General features: G+C 46.5%; 1 protein-coding gene across 2 annotated transcripts in view; it reads left to right on the top strand.

Moving 5' to 3' along the window:
* Positions 1-4,232: 4,232 nt before the first annotated feature.
* Positions 4,233-18,491, top strand: part of CASS4 (Cas scaffold protein family member 4) — a 34,985-nt gene continuing 20,726 nt past the window's right edge. For both annotated transcript variants that reach the window (XM_041732967.1, XM_041732966.1), the window contains exon 1: positions 4,233-4,480. In XM_041732967.1, the coding sequence (XP_041588901.1) occupies positions 4,445-4,480 (36 nt within the window). In that variant the 5' untranslated portion in view covers positions 4,233-4,444. The remainder of the gene's footprint in view (positions 4,481-18,491) is intronic.

Raw genomic sequence — 18,491 nt, 5'->3', positions numbered from 1 at the left:
TGTCTCTGCCTCTCTGAGTCTCTCATGAATAAATATATAACATCTTTTTTAAAAATAATAAATTTCTAAATAGCTGAGCTATTAAAAAATTCTCAGGGAATTCCTGAGAGGCAAAAACAACCAGAAAGTACAAATCCAGATGGCCAGGAGCTATGGGGTGGCTGGTTGCACCAAGGACACTTGTCAGTCCCCCAGAGCTTAATGATTTCTGAGCTCTGATTTCACATGGTAGGAGCCTTGGTCAAGACCTAGAAAGAAAGCCCAGAAGCCAGAAGTTGTCCCTCCCTCCCCCAAAAGGGTGAACTTGCCAAAAACCTGCCTCCAGGAACGAGGACCTTCCTGACTGGGTGCTGGCTCAGGTTTAGGGGGAAGGTCTTCCCCAACAGTCCCGTCTACACACTATCTGTCCCAAGTGACATGAGAACAACTCGCACTACCTGTGTAGCTTGAAGAAAAGGAGCCAGCACAAGTGAAGGAAGAACACGTCTTCACCCCAGGCCCCAGTTCTCCCAGATAAGCTCTGAAAATCATGGCTCCATAATCAAGTATTTAAGGAAACCGCCCCCATGACGAGAAGCAGTAGAAACTAGAAACGAGCGTCCGGCTGGAAGACGTGGAATTGATCAAATGCACAATATGTGAGTGCATCGAATATGAAGACCTAAAACAGGATCGAGGACCAAGAGACTTAAAGTGACCAAGTGGATTTGAACAACAGCAACAGGAACCTTTTAAACACAGTCAACGTTTCTATAGCTTTCACTCCTCATTCTTTTGGTCTTGATGGAGCTTTTCCCCTCCGCCTTCTGACTCCCTTGGTGGGCGTTCTGATCTGAGAAGCGTCTTTCCCACTCACCGTTTGGCCAATTTGCTCTTCACAGCCTGGCTACCTACCCAACACTGACCCCTTGCCTGTGGCCCCACATCCTTCCCCAGGGTTTTCTCGTGCTCTCTGCTAACACTCAGCCCTGTCCTCCAGCCTCCCCCATGCCCATGCCCACAGCGTTTCCTTTGCATCCTGTTTTCTCAAGTCTTGCTTCCTTTTCCCTCTCCACATTGGCATCAAAATTCAGGCTATGAAATGGAGTCATCGCTGACTATTAGAGGAGCTGTAAAATCCCTGTCCTCCCTGTTTCATCCATGCGTTAGGGAATTTAAGTGAATTTGTTGACAATTCAGGAAATTCTGCTGTGACTGAAAGAGCTGTATTTATCTGTTATCTTCATGAGGTTACAACCTGCCAGGTCATCGGATGATCTTACAGCCACGCAGTCTGACATTTCCTGCCAAGCCTTTAATGCTTTGGACATTCTTCACCTGATGTCCAGCTGCACTTTAAAAACTCAGGCATTGAGTGCCCCGTGTTCAAAGACTACCCCTGGGGGAGCTTGGTAGCTAAAAGTCCACGTGAAAACCGTATAAAGCATACCAAAAAACAGTCCCACATACAAAAGCAGTCTAACTTCCTGCACATTTATGAGGAGCTGAAGAAGGGATGTGATCAGACGCCCTGGACTTGAAAATTCATCCAAGATACTGTTCTCAGTAGTGTTTGTCAAGAGAAGGGAGAGAATTACCTCACTAGCATCTCAAACTTAGTTCCCTTGAAATCTAGCTGTTTCAACCTCTGGTCAGCGAGATGTTACAAAAGCCACCTGATTTCCTGGAATAGCAAACTCCTCAATATTTGTGCACAGAAGGACCCACTTGCCTAAATAAGTAAATACGAATGGATTGCAGCAAAATGTCTAAGAGCTTTCATTCAGACAAATGGCAGGGCCAAATAGTGGACTGAGAAACCCAGTCCCTCATTCCCACAATAGGACACTAGGTATCCACTTAAGAGTGAGTCTGTTTGATTTCAGGGCCAAATCTATGGCTTTTGTGTCTTTAACTCTTTTTAATTTAGGTTGTCTTCCCTTAAAGAAACAAAATAAATTAGGAAGACCTGCAAGTTACAGCATTCTGACCTCAGTATTGGGAGCTCCAGGGTCAGCCCTTCGGTATTGGGAAGAATCACTCTCTGGAGTTTGCCAAGATGACAGGAACTGTCCAAAGTGTACCTGGAGTAAAGGTAGCCTTTTTCTGAGAGACTCAGGCCTGGACTCTACCTCAGCTTAATCACTGTGACCTTGAGCAAGTTTGTCCATCCTTTCTTTTTACTTTTTTTTCCAAATTATATGCAAAAGTCAATTACACAACAAAAACAATGGTTGCCAGGGACTGGGGTAATGAGGAGTGACCGCTAACGTGTATGAGTTTTCTTTCTAGGGTGACGAAATATTCTCAAATTACATAGTGCTGATGATTACGCAACTCTGCATATACGAAACATGGAACTGTGCTCTTTAAAAGGATGAGTTTTGTGATACGTGAACTATATGTTAATAAAGCTGTTGTTTTTTATTTTTTTAATTCAGTGTGGGCAGTGCCGTACAATGCATTTCCATGTAGCCATCACTCAAGCTCTGCAGTTTGCTACTCGTAGCCAGTCTTACTTACCTATCCCCCTGGCCACTTTCCCCTCTCTTGAATGATTCTGAAGCAAATCTCAGATCTTTATCTGTAAATCTTTCAGTATGTGCATTTGAGAGGTAATGGCATTTTAAAAAACAAAATCATAACATAATTACATCTAAATATACACGGAAGCATCAAATTGAAGTTAATAGACTCCCACCCTGGAAACATGAACCTCTGCCTTAGCTCCGTAATGCCTGCCTCTTCCTCATCGGAGATCACAGACAACCCACACCCACCAACGTGGAGGCCGCAGTGGGGCCAGAAGAAAGCAGCAGCCAGGAGGCACACCCACGAAAGATGTCCAGATTCACTTTCAACAACATGGAAATCACCTGCCGGTTGGTAGAGGCCTTTACCTTACAAGTATCACTGGCTATGTGCCTTGCAGGAGTACCCGCTTTAATGATTCGTCTTATCTGTAAAGACTAATAGGATAAAATCCTCCTGCTAGTCCAGGCTGTCATTCATAACCTCAGCCCCTATGACTCATTGCTCTTTCATCTGAATCTGCTTGGTTTCCTTAAATGGAACTTGCTAATTCCATCTTTTTTTTGCACATTCACAGTGCTGCAGCTAGGAACAAGCTCTGCCTCTCTACCGATCGGCCCCTGCTTCTCCTATCCTGCCTTCCTCGTGAAGCCCTCCCTAAATACCTCCCCATTCTCCCATCTCTGTCCGCTTCTCTGTGGACCTCCACTTTGAACTTGTTGCTAAGTCAGCTTGGGTTCATTCTGTGGGGTCATTGTTCCCTCCCTGTTATGCGCTCCCATCTGCAGCACGTCCATTACTTGGCCTGGAAGTTAAATTCCAACAATGCTAACAATTTAAAATATGGATCGTCTCAGCCAGAAATCAGTCAGCTATTTACACCAGTAAATCCTTCCTGGTGTCCTGACTGGTGAGGCCTTCCTACACGGGGATGGATGCCCAGCAGACCCAACGGCGAGTGGGCGAGTGCTATCACGGCAGGAAGGTAGCAATGGGAGAGGCCACCTGCTGGAGACTCGACCCAAGCCAGGCTCGGAAGAATGGGTGCCAGTTCCTTTGAATGAAATAAAACTGTGACTGTGCCTCACGAGAAGTCTTCTTCCCTATAGGTTCCCACTGAGTGTGTAGTCTGAATTTAGGGAAAGTAAAAAACACTTAGCAAGTAATGCTGAGCTGCAATGAGCTAGTGTTGTGGTTTTCAAGTTCAGACGGTGGATGAGTGAGATTTAAGAGATAATTTAATCGAACCGAAAGGCACTCAGCAGAGCCCTGGTAGAGTCAGAACTCAGAAAATGGTCATCTTAAAGTTTTGTGAGCAAAGAGCAGGAGGTGGGCGTGGGGTCAGAGCAAGGAGCAGTGTGCTTCAGAGGACAGATGAGCTGGGACTAGGTCCTTTAGGGCATTACCCTCGACTTGTTTTCTCCCGGCCATTTGCGGGGCAAGTTTAGGAAGCAGGAAGGAAGAGTCCTTGACCATGATCACAAATTTGGCCTAGTGGCTTCTAATCAGGAGAACGAGCTCGGTCTCGTTAGCAGTCTTTGTGGGGAGGAGAATGTGGAGCGTTCGTCACGCCGAGCTTTCAAAGTAGGAACTTCACCCTACAAAGCAGAAGAGCATTTTTTTTATGCTTTTGTGGTTTCACATAGCAAATGTGTGACAATCTCTACTTATAGACCAAGTGACATGCCAGGCATCGAGGAGTGAGCGCGGCCTGGATTTCTTTTGCGTCCCCATCAGCCCTTTTATTTTACTCTCATCGCGCTTTCCAGAAAGTTTGCCTGCTGGGAGAATCGTTTTGACAATTTCCCGTGTTGTCAGCTCCATAGAATCCAGTTTCTGAGAAGCGGCCAGAGGCATGCAGTGACATTGCATAATCCTCCTGTGAAGCCAGAGATATCAGGCGGAGAGCTCACGGGGGCCGGTTCACACCAAGATGAAAGGAGCAGGCGTCATGGATGGTGCGCCCAAGGTGAGTGCGGGGCCCTTTGGAGGGGCAGGGGGCAAAAAGAGCCCGCTATGGCTAAGGACAGTGACGGATTTTTAGCCCCAAGCTTCTAAGGAAGTCAAAAAAGTCAATAGTAATGAATACTAGTAACATGTGAGTTAGAGATGGAAAAGTTTCATGTAAGTAAGTCTAAATGCGGAGAAGATACGTGCTCTAATGCCCCTACCAGTGAGGCTTGATTCAGAGGTGGATGAAAATGACTTCCCAGCAGAAGCCAGTTTATGGGGTTGATAACACAACCCAACCATCCCTTTGGGTCCACTCACCTTCTAACAAACTTCTCAAGCAAGATGCGAGTCTTGGCCTCAGCCCACCCCGACCTCTCTTCGCTCTGGACCCCGCAGGCCCTTAGTGTCACTCCCAGGAGGCCTGGGTGATTCTGTGTCCCTTTCCAGGAGCAGAGTCCAGATCTGGCTTCAGCCTCCCGTGCTGAGTCCATAGGGGGCATTCTACAGGCTATTTCCCGGGAACTTCTGTACTGATACTTGTGAGTGGGGCTCAAGTCTGTGGCACGCATCGAAAAAGATTCACCACTTAGAAAGTCGCAACGGCTGCTTGAAAGGAAAAACAGCTAGGACACAAGGAAAATGAAGTCTGAGGATTATCTTGCTATACCTTTTTAAAATCTGAACCAGAACAGGAAAAAAAAATTACTAAAGAGGAAGCTTGCTTATGAATTACATATATGTTACTTATTATTCAAATAATATCAATGGATGTCTCTTGATGGCCAACAAGCCCATGACAGCCTCTCTTATATGGATTGTCTGTGAATATCTAAGCTACCCTAGAATTTTGTACTCAACTATTTTCTTTGAAAAATATTTAAACCATTGGAAAAATGTTTAAACCATTGGAAAACTGGGGGTCAGTTAATTCAGGTAACCCCTGTATAGCCTTTACGTAGATTCACTGTTCATGGCGCTTTGTCACATTTGTCTGCATCCATTTGTATTTATTTAGACCCACGTGTACACAGTTTGTTGTGATTGTTGTTAAACGATTTGAAAACAAACTGTAGGCATAATGACACCTCACCCCTAAATGACACTTCACCTCAATAGGTGTCTCCTAAAAACAAGGACATTCTTCTACACAACTCCAATATGATGACAGGCAAGAAAATTTAACATTGAATTAATAATGTCTTTCTCATACTCAGTCCACATAATGGCAGTACGTCTTCAGCTCCTCGTCCAGATGTAACCTCAGCTCAGGGTTTTGGGTTACAAAACTGCCAATGCACATATGATATGATTTGTGTTTTAAAAGGCTTTCTATAAAAAACAAATAAAATAAAAGGCTTTCTATAAATAAGAGCACTAACTGAGCACTAACTGTTGAGCTTCTCACCTTTTATAATTAAGAATATGTATTAGAGTTCCTTTAATTTTAGCACAGCTGAGCTCCTTGATTATTGTTCATTGATTGGTTTTTATTAGGTGGTGACACAAGGCAGTCAGGGGTCATACCACGTAAAGCAGTTCTCCACTTTGGTGCATTTGGCTCTGAAGCACTCTCGCTCATCAGGGGCACCTCAGAACACCTCTCATACCCTGAAGGTGGCCCATGGCCAGTGGGTCGTGACCAGTGATTGCCCCGTCACACTGTCCCCTGGTGCTGCTGCTCGCCACACAGCAGTTCTGTGTCAGTAGAGTCTTCACCTTAGTTCCCAGCAGCTGTTGTGTAGTTAGTTGTCTGACTCTCATTAGGTTTTTTCCTAATTCTCTTGTAAAATTCAAGAGAAAACCGGAAAATAAATATTATGATATTAGTGGTAGGAAATGCTGGGCTCAAGCGGTACATTTGCAGCAGAGAGGGGAACCTGTCGTGTGTGGCAAGGTGGTCCTTCTAACATGTCCTTCCTTGGCTTACTGGACTGTAGCTGGTTGACTCTGTGTTCAACTCCATTCAAGAAATGATGGAGAGTTTGGTCTAACAGGGTGAAGAAGTGATTTTATTTTTTATTTTTTTGAAGAAGTGATTTTATTATAGGTAAGCCCTTATTTGGGATTTTGGGTAGTTTCAAAAGTGCCTTATTTATGAAAATGGAGTCTGCATGTACTTTATTGGTGGAGTCCCATGTGTTACAAATTGTGTTCACATCTGAGTATGCCTGGGTTTATGTGTGTACACGTGTGCCCGTGAGTACAGGCCATTAGAGGGGACATTGAAATTAGCATCTTTGGACACAGGCAGCTTTGTCTCATTGAGGTAAATGTCCAGGAATTGAAGGAGAACTACAGAGCAGATAAGCACGGTGTTTGTCTTCCTTCACTTTCTGAGAATTTCTGAAACTCGAATCTACTCTAAACCGGCTTTATCACAGTGTTTTCTCTACACGCTGTACTTTCTTCTGTCAATATAGCTGTATGCGCACTTGGTTTTCTGAAGGGAGTTTTCAAACAGATGTCTTTCTCCTGTTGCTGAAGGATGGATGTCCAGGGAACTGATCAAAATAATATTTATGTTTTACGCACATTTAAATGTTCTTAGATGTCCTTAACATTTCAGAGCCGCCTCGAGCAAAGAGCAAATATCCTTTAGCCCTCTTCCCTCCCAATCCTGGGTGGAGTGGTCCGAGAGCCCCTCAAGAAGAGTCACAGGAAAGACATAGAATTTTTTTAAAGATTTTATTTATTTATTCATGAGAGACACAGAGAGAGAGAGAGAGAGAGAGACAGAGACAGAGACACAGAGACACAGGCAGAGGGAGAAGCAAGCTCCATGCAGGGAGCCCGATGTGAGACTCGATCCCAGGACCCCAGGATCATGTCCCGGGCCAAAGGCAGGTGCTCAACCGCTGAGCCACCCAGGCATCCCAAAGATGTAGAATTAAAATCGCCAACATTCCCAGGGCTGGCGTAGACACCAACAGACCCAAAAGCGAAGTGTCTGCCGCTTGCCAGACCCAACTGCTTCAGTGCTTCCAGGCAAGAGCAGTGGGGATGTCATTTGTGGGTGGGGGACAATGCAGGCTCTCCTTGTGCCTTAGAACCTCTGAGGTGGGCAGCAACACATTTAACTCAGGCTTTGTTGAGGAGCCGCAAGTAGGAATGTATGCAGAGAACTTACTACGACCACAAGGTCAGCCTGACCCCTCCCCCCACCACACCCCCTCACCTCACTTCCTCCCCTTCCTCTGCCTTGGGATGTTCTGTTTGGGGACTGGATCACATGGATCCCCACAAGCATCTTCCACACTTGCTCACTCAATTGCTCAACTCCTCTCTGGACCACCCCATCCAAGTCACCTCCCCACCCACACCCTCCCTGGTCATGTTCATCCTCCACCTCCTCTTCATTAATCAACATCTGAAATCATCCCTCCCAATTGTTTCTCCCTTTGTTCATCATCTGTCTTCCCCTCTGAAGTGTCAGCTCCATGAGGGACAGAGCTGGGCTTTTTTTTTTTTTTTAAAGATTTTAAAAATTTATTCACAAGAGACAGAGAGAGAGGCAGAGACACAGGCAGAGGGAGAAGCAGGCTCCAGACAAGGAGCTGGATGCGGGACTCGATCCCAGGACCCCAGGATCACGCCCTGAGACAAAGGCAGACTCTCAACTACTGAGCCAAACAGGCGTCCCAGAGCGGGGCTTTCTTGTTCAGTGCTGCGTCTCTAGCAGCTACAGCAGTACCTGCTCATAATAGGTGCCCAATAAACACTTTGCATATGTGCGTGTGAATGAATGGGAGGTAACAGAGAGTGCAGATAGAGCCCTTGCCACACAGCCCTGCCCTGCCACAAGGTCAAAGACAGCACTTCCTAGTTGTCAGACATCTGGGAACTGAGGCCGCCCCTGACTCTAACTCCCTAACCTCAACCTGGCCCCAGCCTGACCCACTCAGTGTAGACTCTTGAGAACTGGCCCCCGCTGCTCCCATGATCAGATGTTGCCTTAGATCTGAGCTTTCACAAGAACCTGTGACCTCCCTGTGACCTGGTCAAGCAGCTCCAGCCCTTCACTTGCCTCACAAGGCAAAAGAGCCCAGATACAACAGCCAGCTTCAAAACACAATTCACTGTCCCCCGTTTAGCCTTCTACCTAGCGTGTAGTTATCAGGTTGTGGCCTTCGGATGACCAACACAGAGCCGATGTTCCAGTGAGGTCAGAGAGTCAGTAAATGAGTCAATGGATGCAAGGATTTCAGGTGGTGATAACGGCCACACAGAAAATGAAACCAGGTAATCTGATAGAAGTCACGGACAGAAAAGGACCTCTCTGCAGACCTCAGTGATGACAGAAGCATTCTAGACAGAGGAGACAGCAAATGCAAAGGCCCTGTGGTGGGAATGAATGCGGCATAGTGAAGGATCCTTTAAAAAGCCAGTGTCAATAAATAAATAAATGAATGAATAAATAAATATTAAAGTAAAAAAAAATAAAAAGCCAGTGTCATTGGGACAGGAGGACAAGGAGAGAGAGAGTGGGCACAAATGAGATCAGAAGGGTCAGCAGGGTTCTGTTCACAGAGGACCCTGTGGGTCCTGTGAGAACTTTGAGGTGCATTCTAACTGCAAAGGAAGCCACTGGCCTATTTAAAGCAGGAGATGACATGGTCTGATTTATGTTTCTAAGACATCCCTCAGGCTTCTATCCAACAACTAATGGACTGTTGGCCAGGAAGAGCAGAGCAAAGGGAAGGGTGAGGAGACAAGGGTGGATGGTCTCTCTTTCCATTCTAGAGACTGCCGTGGGGTCCTCAGGGGATGCGGACAAAAATTGCTTGCCCTGCCTTCTGGAAAAAAACTTTTGACATTTGAAATTGTCAGAGGATATGAACAGAAAAAATAGTAAATAAAGGTATAAATAGCTTTTATTGAACTACATGTGCTACACACCTTTTTTTTTTTTGAAACCAGTGTTTTTCTTTTTTACCAACCTTATTTCCAGACAATATACCTTTCATCCATTCACCAAATATCAAGTGCTTTGCCCTGTGCCACACACTGTTCTAAATGCCACAAAGGACAAAAACATCTAGGTCCCTTTTCTACATATAATAAACTGCTGTTTTAGTTAGTAAAAAGTCGTCCCATGATATGATCACTTCTGTTTAAGAACTTTTATTCTCGTAACATTATATTTGCCAGAGAGCTCACTATATTTAAAAAGAAGAAGAAAAAAAGTTAAACAGAACACCCTCACGAGCCCAAAAGTTACCAGACTATTCAAAGGAAAGTGGCCTGCACGATAATCAAATGGGGAAGCAGCCGTAGAAACAGAACATGGTCATTTTGGAACTAGAATGACTAAGGGAGGAAATGACAAGTGCCTAGAGGGGAAATAACTTCAAAGGATGGAGGTAGGAGGCGGGTAGAAAATATGCTACACAAGTGATATTCGGACACTCCAAAATGAGTTGCAAAAAGGGGAAATAAATATTTTAGGAACCATTTCCAACTGTATTGCTCAGAAGCCATTTGTGGATTGGAATGGAAGAGGACTTTTGTGTCCTCACCATGGGAGCTGAGTTAATGCCAAGAAGGCAGCGCATCCTGCACCCGGGACAGCATCCCGGGCTCCTGCATAAGGGCTTGGCAGCCTCTGCAAACCCCTCTGGGGAACGCGTGAGAACCTCTGAAAAGTTATCCATGGGCCAGTCTGGGCTACCCGTGTGGCCACTCACTCCACAGAGAATGTCTCTGTGCGTTTAGAAGTTACCAAACGTACAGCACTGTTCTTTTCCTTAAAGGGTTGCTTCTCCTTAGAATCAAAAGCAGCCTTGGCTACACATGTGTTACAGGCAGTCCGTCATCTGGGGAGAAGAAAACAGAAGAAATGAGATAAGAACGCAGTAGGGTCTTTCTCCCTTGGAGATGTTTGCCCCCTGGTTAGCAAAAAGTAAAAAGAGCTTTGTGGGATAGTCACTCCGGGTTCAGAATTCAAACCTGCCCGAGGTAGAAAGGGCAGGAGAGTCGGTTATAGATAGTGAGCCCTTTAAATTGCTTTGTTCCTACATGAATGTTGCCCAAAGTGAGGAGATAATCAGCAAGCACGGTGAGATCAACGCACAGCCGTCTCCAATCTTCCATGTGGTCTCCCCTGTAAGACTTGCGATGGGTTTATCTGTAGCCCGTTACTGATGACAGAATGAATAAGGCCAGGGACTGGAATAAATCCACACCCACAGACTGGGAGACCCACACCTTAAATAATAGGGCAGCTCCTTGCTTTCCTAACACCCCATAAAAACGACCCTGGGGGATGGAGAACTTGGTGAATAGGCATGAACCTTCCCTTATTTTTCTGTGATCCGTTAAATGGCTTGGGCCAGCTTTGATTTCTCCTTGATCAATCAGACAGAAAAAAAAAAATCACACCCCGCGGGGACCTTGATTGCTGCCACACAAGATGATTTTAGGTGCAGGATACAGATAGAACCTTTTTGTAATGTCAGGTATGTATTCTGATGCGCGTTAGAAAACACTTAAACCAGGGGCCCCTGGGTGGCTCAGTGATTGAGCCTCTGTCTTCAGCTCAGGTCGGGGTCCCGGAGTCCCGGGATCGAGTCCCGCATCGGGCTCCCTGCAGAGAGCCCTGCTTCTCCCTCTGCCTGTGTCTCTGCCTCTCTCTGTGTCTCTCATAAATAAATAAATAAAATCTTAAAAAAAAAAACACCTTAAACTAGCTCATCAAAGTGTAATTTTATAGGTAACGTTGCTTAGGGAGAGTTGCTTTTAATTGGCTTCAAGTAACATTTCACTTTAAGTTAAAAAAAACCTCCAGACAGCAGGTGGATGTGGGGAGAAGCAAGCTGTAGGTAGACACAGGATGTTGAAGCTCAGTCTCAGGCAAAGTGTCCTCCTCATCCGAGGAGGTACGATCGCACAGAACACTTTGCTGGATCTTCCCTGCCTTTCGTCTTCTTTTCCCCTTAAAAACAAACAAACAAACAAACAAACAACAACAACAACAAAAAAAAAACAGAGAGAGAAAGAAAGAAGGAAGAGAGGAAAGGGAGCTAAGAAGGGAAAGAACCTACCTGCGGAGGCCCCGAGAAGTTCCCAGTTACTCGCCCTCCTCCCTCCATGAGCTTCTCAAGGGCGAGGGCGGAACCTCAACCACCTCCAGAAGTTCCTTCCAACTTCTCTTTTGCCCAAACGAGGTACCTTCATCAATGACCCAGGGACATGGCTGGCAAGGGGTGAACGTGAAGGGGGACAGAGAGGAACAGATGCGGATGCTGGATCTCCAGGGCACTATGGGCTGTCGAACACGGTTTGCTAGAACGTGGACCTGTCCTGGGCAGTAGCTTTACAGAATCAGTTACTGGAAAGCCTGGTCTCTTGCGTCCTTTCAATCCCGGGGCTAGATCAAGTGGACCTGGTCCCCCTCGCTCCCCCCACCACACGTTGCCAGACATACAGTAGGTGCTTAATGTGTAGCTGTCAAACCAACGAAGCCCTGCAAGTGCCTTCTAGCGAGGCTCTCACGAGTAGGGGAAGCACATTCAAACGAGTCCATCTGGTCAAGACCCAAACCTATTGGAAAACCACCGTATTCAGGCGTCAGGGAAGAAAACATTTCCTTTCCATGGGGGTGGCTTTGGAATTTTTTTCTGGCCAGTCACTTCCCCAAAGTCCTTCTGCCGCTACGGAAGTCCTGCGACAAGGGGCTTTCTCCTCTGAACCGTCAGAGAGAATTTAAAGTTGGAGACACCAGAGTCCGACGTTACGGTGGAGAAAGCACATCCAGCTGGTGCATTTTCACAGACGATGCCATCATCCAGGGCCGTTTTTACAGGTGTTAGGAAGACAAGGAATCACTCTTAAGTTTTTCTTTTTCTCTTCTATTATCTTCACATTGCTGAGCCCCCCAGGGTTATTCCCCCCACAAGGCTACTTGAACCCAGATGGGTGGGGGGGGGGCAGTCAGGGAGCAGGTGGAGGGGATGCATGGTGTGGCCAGACCCATCCTTCCCGGGCCCCTGGGCGCAGCCCACACCTGCTGACGGGAACAGCTGCAGAGCCGCACGCGTCCACGCCCCAGCGTGAGGCCCACGCGTCCGTGCCCACGCGTCCCTGCACTCCGGCACAAACTGCCCCCGGAGAACTTCCCTCCCCACGCGCTCCCCGGCCGTGCTTTCCAGATACGGAATGATCACCTTTACACATCATCTCTGTAAGGGACCAAGATGAAGGTGAATGTGAGTATCTGAGTTTCTCTCTCCGGATATCCATGTCTTGCAACTATCCAAGTGTTTGGGACTCTAACCGTGTAAAGGGATCCGTGACTTGTTATTTCAAGTTTTTCCCCCGTGTTAAGGGAGGAGGTAATGCTGTTCCTCAAATAACTGTCACCCCAGTGGAAGTAACTGAAAGTTGCTCCATGGCCCATGTTTTGAAACCAAAAAGAGAATTTATATTTTGTTTAAAAAGCTATATTCTACTAGGTTAAATTTTTTTTTTTTAAGCTTAAGTGTGATGCTAGACGTAAAGGTAATTGGGGCAAGGGTGGGGTGGGGAGGGAGGTGTTCCTGTATGTCACCTCCAGTTCAATGACTTCGGGTGACTCTCTCCATATTCTGGAGCCTTCCATTGCAGAACTCGTCCACTTTTTCAGAAGGGCTGCTGGAGCCAAATCTCCCTGGCCTCCCCGGCCTCCCTGGCCGACAACAGCAGCTTTTCCTCAGAGTCTCTCCTTTACCCACTTTGCTGAGTCTTTAAAAATTTGCTCCAAGAGAAGCAGCTCTTCTGTATGTGTAGGATGATGCAAGAAGTTGCATGGCTGTCACCTCATTAAAAAAAAAAAAAAACAGAAACAAAAAAAAAACAAGTATTTCCGAGGCGAACATGCAGATTATCGAGCGGAGCTGTCCGGAGCGCCACAGCGCGACAAACTAATCCTGTCACCACATCAGGCGTGACAAATGGGACGACAGTAATTGAATACGGTCCCGGCTCCCAGGGCAAGTTCTGAGTATGAACTAGACCGTTTTGCTCTCTGCCGTGACGCTTACTTCCCTATACCTAGTGGAGTTGTGCTGTTTGATGTAAGTGTCGCTGTGGAAAGCTACTGAAACCTGCGGGGAAAACCAGAAGTTAGGGCACCAGCTTCTTCCTTGGACGCTTGTTCCAAAGGGAGATGCTTAAGGAGTAGAGAGGGGGCGCCTGGGGTGGCTCAGTCGGTTTAGCATCTGCCTTTGGCTCAGGTCGTGATCCTGGGGTCCTGGGATTGAGTCCCATATTGGCCCTGGGATCGTGTCCCAGGTCGTGATCTCAAGGTCCTAGGACCAAGTCCCCTATTGGTCCTGGGATGGGATCCCAGGTCATGATCTCAAGGTCCTGGGATTGAGTCCAGATCATGATCTCAGGGTCCTGGGATCGAGTCCCAGGTTATGATCTCAGGGTCCTGGGATCGAGTCCCAGGTCATGATCTCAGGGTTCTAGGACCGAGTCCCCCATTGGTCCTGGGACGGAATCCCAGGTCATGATTTCAGGGTCCTGGGATCAAGTCCCAGATCATGATCTCAGGGTCCTGGGACCGAGTCCCCCATTGGTCCTGGGATCAAATCCCAGGTCATGATCTCAGGGTCCTGGGATCAAGTCCTCTCTCTCTTAGATAAATAATAAATAAAATCTTAAAAAAAAAAAAAGAGGTAAGAAGGAAGGAGGGACAAATGGAAAACAGGAAATGGGGTGAAGGGCAAGGAAAGGAAGAGGAGGTGATCCCATCTCAACTGCAGACCTCAGGACACAGCCCCAGGAGAAGGAAGCAGGCCATCTCGCCCCATCCCCCGTGTTACAGGGGCCACAGCAGCGCTGCTCTCTTGCAGCGGCTCCTCCTGTGTTTCGCTGTCGATGGCATGACTCTGCATGGAAAACTGCTTTCAGCCAAGATGAGGTTGACGTGGAGGCCAGGCTCCTATCCACTCGGGGCAGAAGGGACAGAAATGATGGACAGTGACCAATCATTCGGATCTACCAACCTAGAGCCATTCTCTTCCAATAGAACCAAAGTCTTTTTAAAAAACTAAAACACATACACGTGGTTTACAAAATTCTATGAGCATGGATGGAAGGAACGTCTTCCTTTCACCCCACGTCTCTGTAGTTTCCTGGGCTCTGGTCCCCCCGGCCAGAGCGAAAGCCGCAACCAAAACCTTATGTTGTCTTCCAGAAAGATGCTATCCTCCCAACAGCATAAGTGGGTGCATACCATACATGGTTTATCATCCCAATTTTTTTTTTAATTAATACTGTATTTTTGGAGAATGTTTCATTTCAACCCATATAAGTTCCACCTCATTCTGATGGCCGTATGATACCCTGTTATAAAAATGTATCATTATTTACCCATAATTACACGGAAGCTATTTCACAAATTCTTAGGGAAGGATCTAATTCTGGTTACTGGCCATACAATGTACACCCCTGAGTTAAAACAGCATTTATCAGCTTGCCAGCCCTCTCTCCGAGGCATATTTGGTCACTCGCTTGTCTATCGAAATGCGCGTGTCATCTTGCAGGGGAGTCTATGCCAAGCGCTGTGATTTGTAGGCCAAAAACGCAGACTCCAGGCTGAAAACTGCCTGTGTTCCGTTCAGTCCTGTGCTTTGCTCACTGAGCATCCTTAGGCTACTTAATCCCCCCGTCTGTGCCTTAGTTTTCTCATCTCTCAAACAGGCTATTAGTAAGTAACTGCTCCCTGGGATTGTGTAGACCAAAGGAGATAATCTGGGTGAATTATCGAATTATGGCCTGGCACAGAAGTTGAAACACTGTGAGCTATCCTCACCCGGGAGGCATTGGTTAAATAGTTAACAACGAAAGTAAAGTGATGCCTGACTCCATCTGCAGCCAAAAGATTATCAGGGATTTTTCTTTCACTTTCATTAATTACAGGAAGTTAGTAGTAGCGGACACACAGCATGTGTAAGAAGAAGGCTGCATTGTTTTGTGGGGTTTGCAAACCAGGAATCCTTTCCAGACCATCTTTGCCATGACTGCTTAAAACCCTGTCTACCCTGGCATCTCACCTCACGGGATGTTGTTACCCATCAAAACCTCGTACTAAACGAGTGTCATGTAGATACTTGGTCTCTTCCTCAGGGTTGTCCTTCTTCCTCTGTCTTTCTTCCCTTTTTGGAGAATGTGGATGGGAAAACGGAGGTGGTTGAGGGGATTTTGCTTCTGCTCTTGGAAACTTATATTTTCTTTTTAACATAATGTGCTTTTACGAATGATGGAACGTAAACATGCGCAAGCCAGGCAATAGCACCATTCTCTCTACTTTCGTCTTCCCAAGCCTATCTGCGTATTTACGGAGCATGAAATACTTCCAGTGAATTCTTCTAGTGCATTTGAGGGGAGACGATTGTCCTTAGCGACGATCAAAGGGCTTTCTCAGCCCTGTGTCTACTCCTGGGGATCTGATTCTGGATTCAGCCGCCCCATAGAAGTATATGAGAGAAGCTTTCACTGATCTCAAAGTCAAGGCTCCTACAGCCAGGGGAAGCCCTATATGAACCTCAACGATTCATACTTGCCATACGTCAAAGGCTTTGAAATATTTACAGTGTATGCTTTAAAAAAAAATTGTGGTTTATGTGTTACTATTCTCTCACGATCCTCAGAGGGGAAGTATGAACAATTTTGCCACCTTCTCCTAAAACTCAGATTCTTGGAAACAAGTCATGGATTCTGTGAAGAAGCTAAGATGATAAACATGGACATCTCTCAAAGAAGGAGTTTAGTAGAAGACAGGTGGCCATTTAGTCAACAATGAGGTTCTATGACGTAAGAGCAGGGATCCAACCATCACTTGTCACTCATGGTTCTTGTCCCATGGATTGTCTCCTCTTGTCTTGTTCAGGGCACTTCTTATTTACTATTTCCTGCCCTGAGCTGGTCACTTTGTAGTAGGATTTACGTCCCCAAGGAAATGATGATATTCTGGCTACTTTGAAGGAAACCATCTCAGGGTCTATCCTATCCCCTGGCTACTAACTTTTTACTGTTAGGAATACAAGAGGATGGAGGTGGGGATAGCACTTGTATCAGCCGTGATGCTGATCTGACCCCTGTGAAAGGGAGGACAGAAGAGCAGATCACCTGTTAAGAGAAGCCCTGCATTGAGCAAAAATGCTCCAGCCTCCTGCCCATTAACTTTGGGTTTGCCAAGGAAAACCTTGAGGGCCTCTAAGACCCTAGGTGTGGGCTGGACTCAGCAGCAGAGCACTTCACTTAGCCCAGGAAGTTATATTTTAAAATCTGTATGAGCATGCCACAGCCTCCAGCACTCCCAAATGCCTTATACCTGGCCTGCCTCAATATCCTTTCTGCCCAGATCCTGTAATCATGTGAGATTGCTGCTCCTTCCTATGAATGTCTTTAAAGCCACTTCTTCTAAAAGCACTTGCATTTAGACTTTAGCAGATCAGAGCAAGAGGTTAACCTGGACTTGGAGAGGCCATGCATGAAGCTGGCAAAGCAGACTTTGGAATCAGACAGACTCAAGTCTGAATCCCTACACATCTGTCTGCTGCTGTGTGTCCTTAGGCAGGCCATGTAACCACTCCTGGTCTCAGGCACATAAAGCTCTCAAATGAGGCAAACCCAGAAGACAGCATCCAGGGTCCCTGTCCTGCCCTAATGCTCTGAGTTTCTGCAGCTCTGCTCTTTCAAGTGAAGTAGAGAAAATAAAAATGGAAAGTAAAGCCAGAAGGCAAGCAGAGCTCTTGCAGTTTCCAAGGAGCTGTGCCCACCCTCCTGGTCTAGAGGGTGATGAGTGAAGAAGCACAGAACTGAAGCTTCTGCAGGTGGCATCTCCATGGGCTCGTTCCATCTGGTTCTGGTTAGAACTGTAGCTGCTGCGGAAGACAGAAAGGACGAGAACCAATTCTCTCTCTCCACTTCTTGCTCTCCCTGGTCCATACCGCGTCCCTCCTCCCTTCTCTGGTAATCATAACCCTGCCCTTCTTTCAAGACTCGCCTCAAAGACTGCATGCCATCACCACCTGCTCGTACGGCTAACTTAAATCCAACCTGTACCCTCGTCTCAGTGACGGGCATCCCCCACCTGGACTGGGCTATTGGCTTTGACGAGCCTCTTTGGCCTCACAGTAGCCCCACTCCAATCCCTTTCACCCAGCAACCAGATAAAGAATCAAGCTCCGGATCCTCTGTTTACTTGTCTTTAGCCAGCCTGGTCACTTTTCAGTTCCTCTAGCTTGCTACCCACTGCACACGCGCACACACACACACACACACACACACTCCATCTCCTCCCTCAACCCTCAGACATTTCTCTTCCTCCGCCTGGATGCTCTCTCCCCCACTCTTGCTCTGACTCCTACTTACCCCCAGAGCACAACCTTCACAGCTCCTTTCTCACTACACCCATATTTCTCACAACTTCCATATTCTCCTTCATTGCCCGAAGAGGGGTGGAAACCTATATTGCTTTCCATGAAAATATGATTGGACTTTGCCTCCTCCACTGGAACGTAGATTGGCATGAGATCAGGAACTGTTTTGTTCGCTGCTGTGTCTCCAGCAGAGCACTGGGCTTATAGTAGATGCTCAATATAGTCTTCGTGAATGAATGAATGTATGAACGAATAAATGAATGATGCAACAACATCCCAGATTTCTCTAATTGTAGCTAATTATTCCCATAGCTCATTGCTGATTCAACATAGACGAACACATTGCATCTGGCAGTTGTGCGAAGGTCTCTCCAGAATGAGAACATTATTCTTCGCCTTCGTTTCTTTCTTCCAGCTCCATATTCATTTTCCTTTTCCCTCTTTTAGCTGCTGTATGGAGATGGGCATTTGAGGGAAATGCCGTTTTTGGAAATTACTTAGGAATATTTCTTTCACTGCTCATAGAAGCTAGCTGCCACTGTGCCCGCGGGGAACAAAACTATAAACACATATCTTCCTTCATCTCTTAAATATCTGCACGATGTTTCCAAATTAACACCCTATTAGAAAAAATACCTCGTGAGTGGCCTCAGAGATTAT

Source organism: Vulpes lagopus, chromosome 18 (assembly GCF_018345385.1).
Source record: "Vulpes lagopus strain Blue_001 chromosome 18, ASM1834538v1, whole genome shotgun sequence".
Classification (NCBI taxonomy): Eukaryota; Metazoa; Chordata; class Mammalia; order Carnivora; family Canidae; genus Vulpes; species Vulpes lagopus.
The sequence above is the reverse complement of the archived record's forward strand: the minus strand, read 5'-3'. Positions and strand labels throughout refer to the sequence as shown.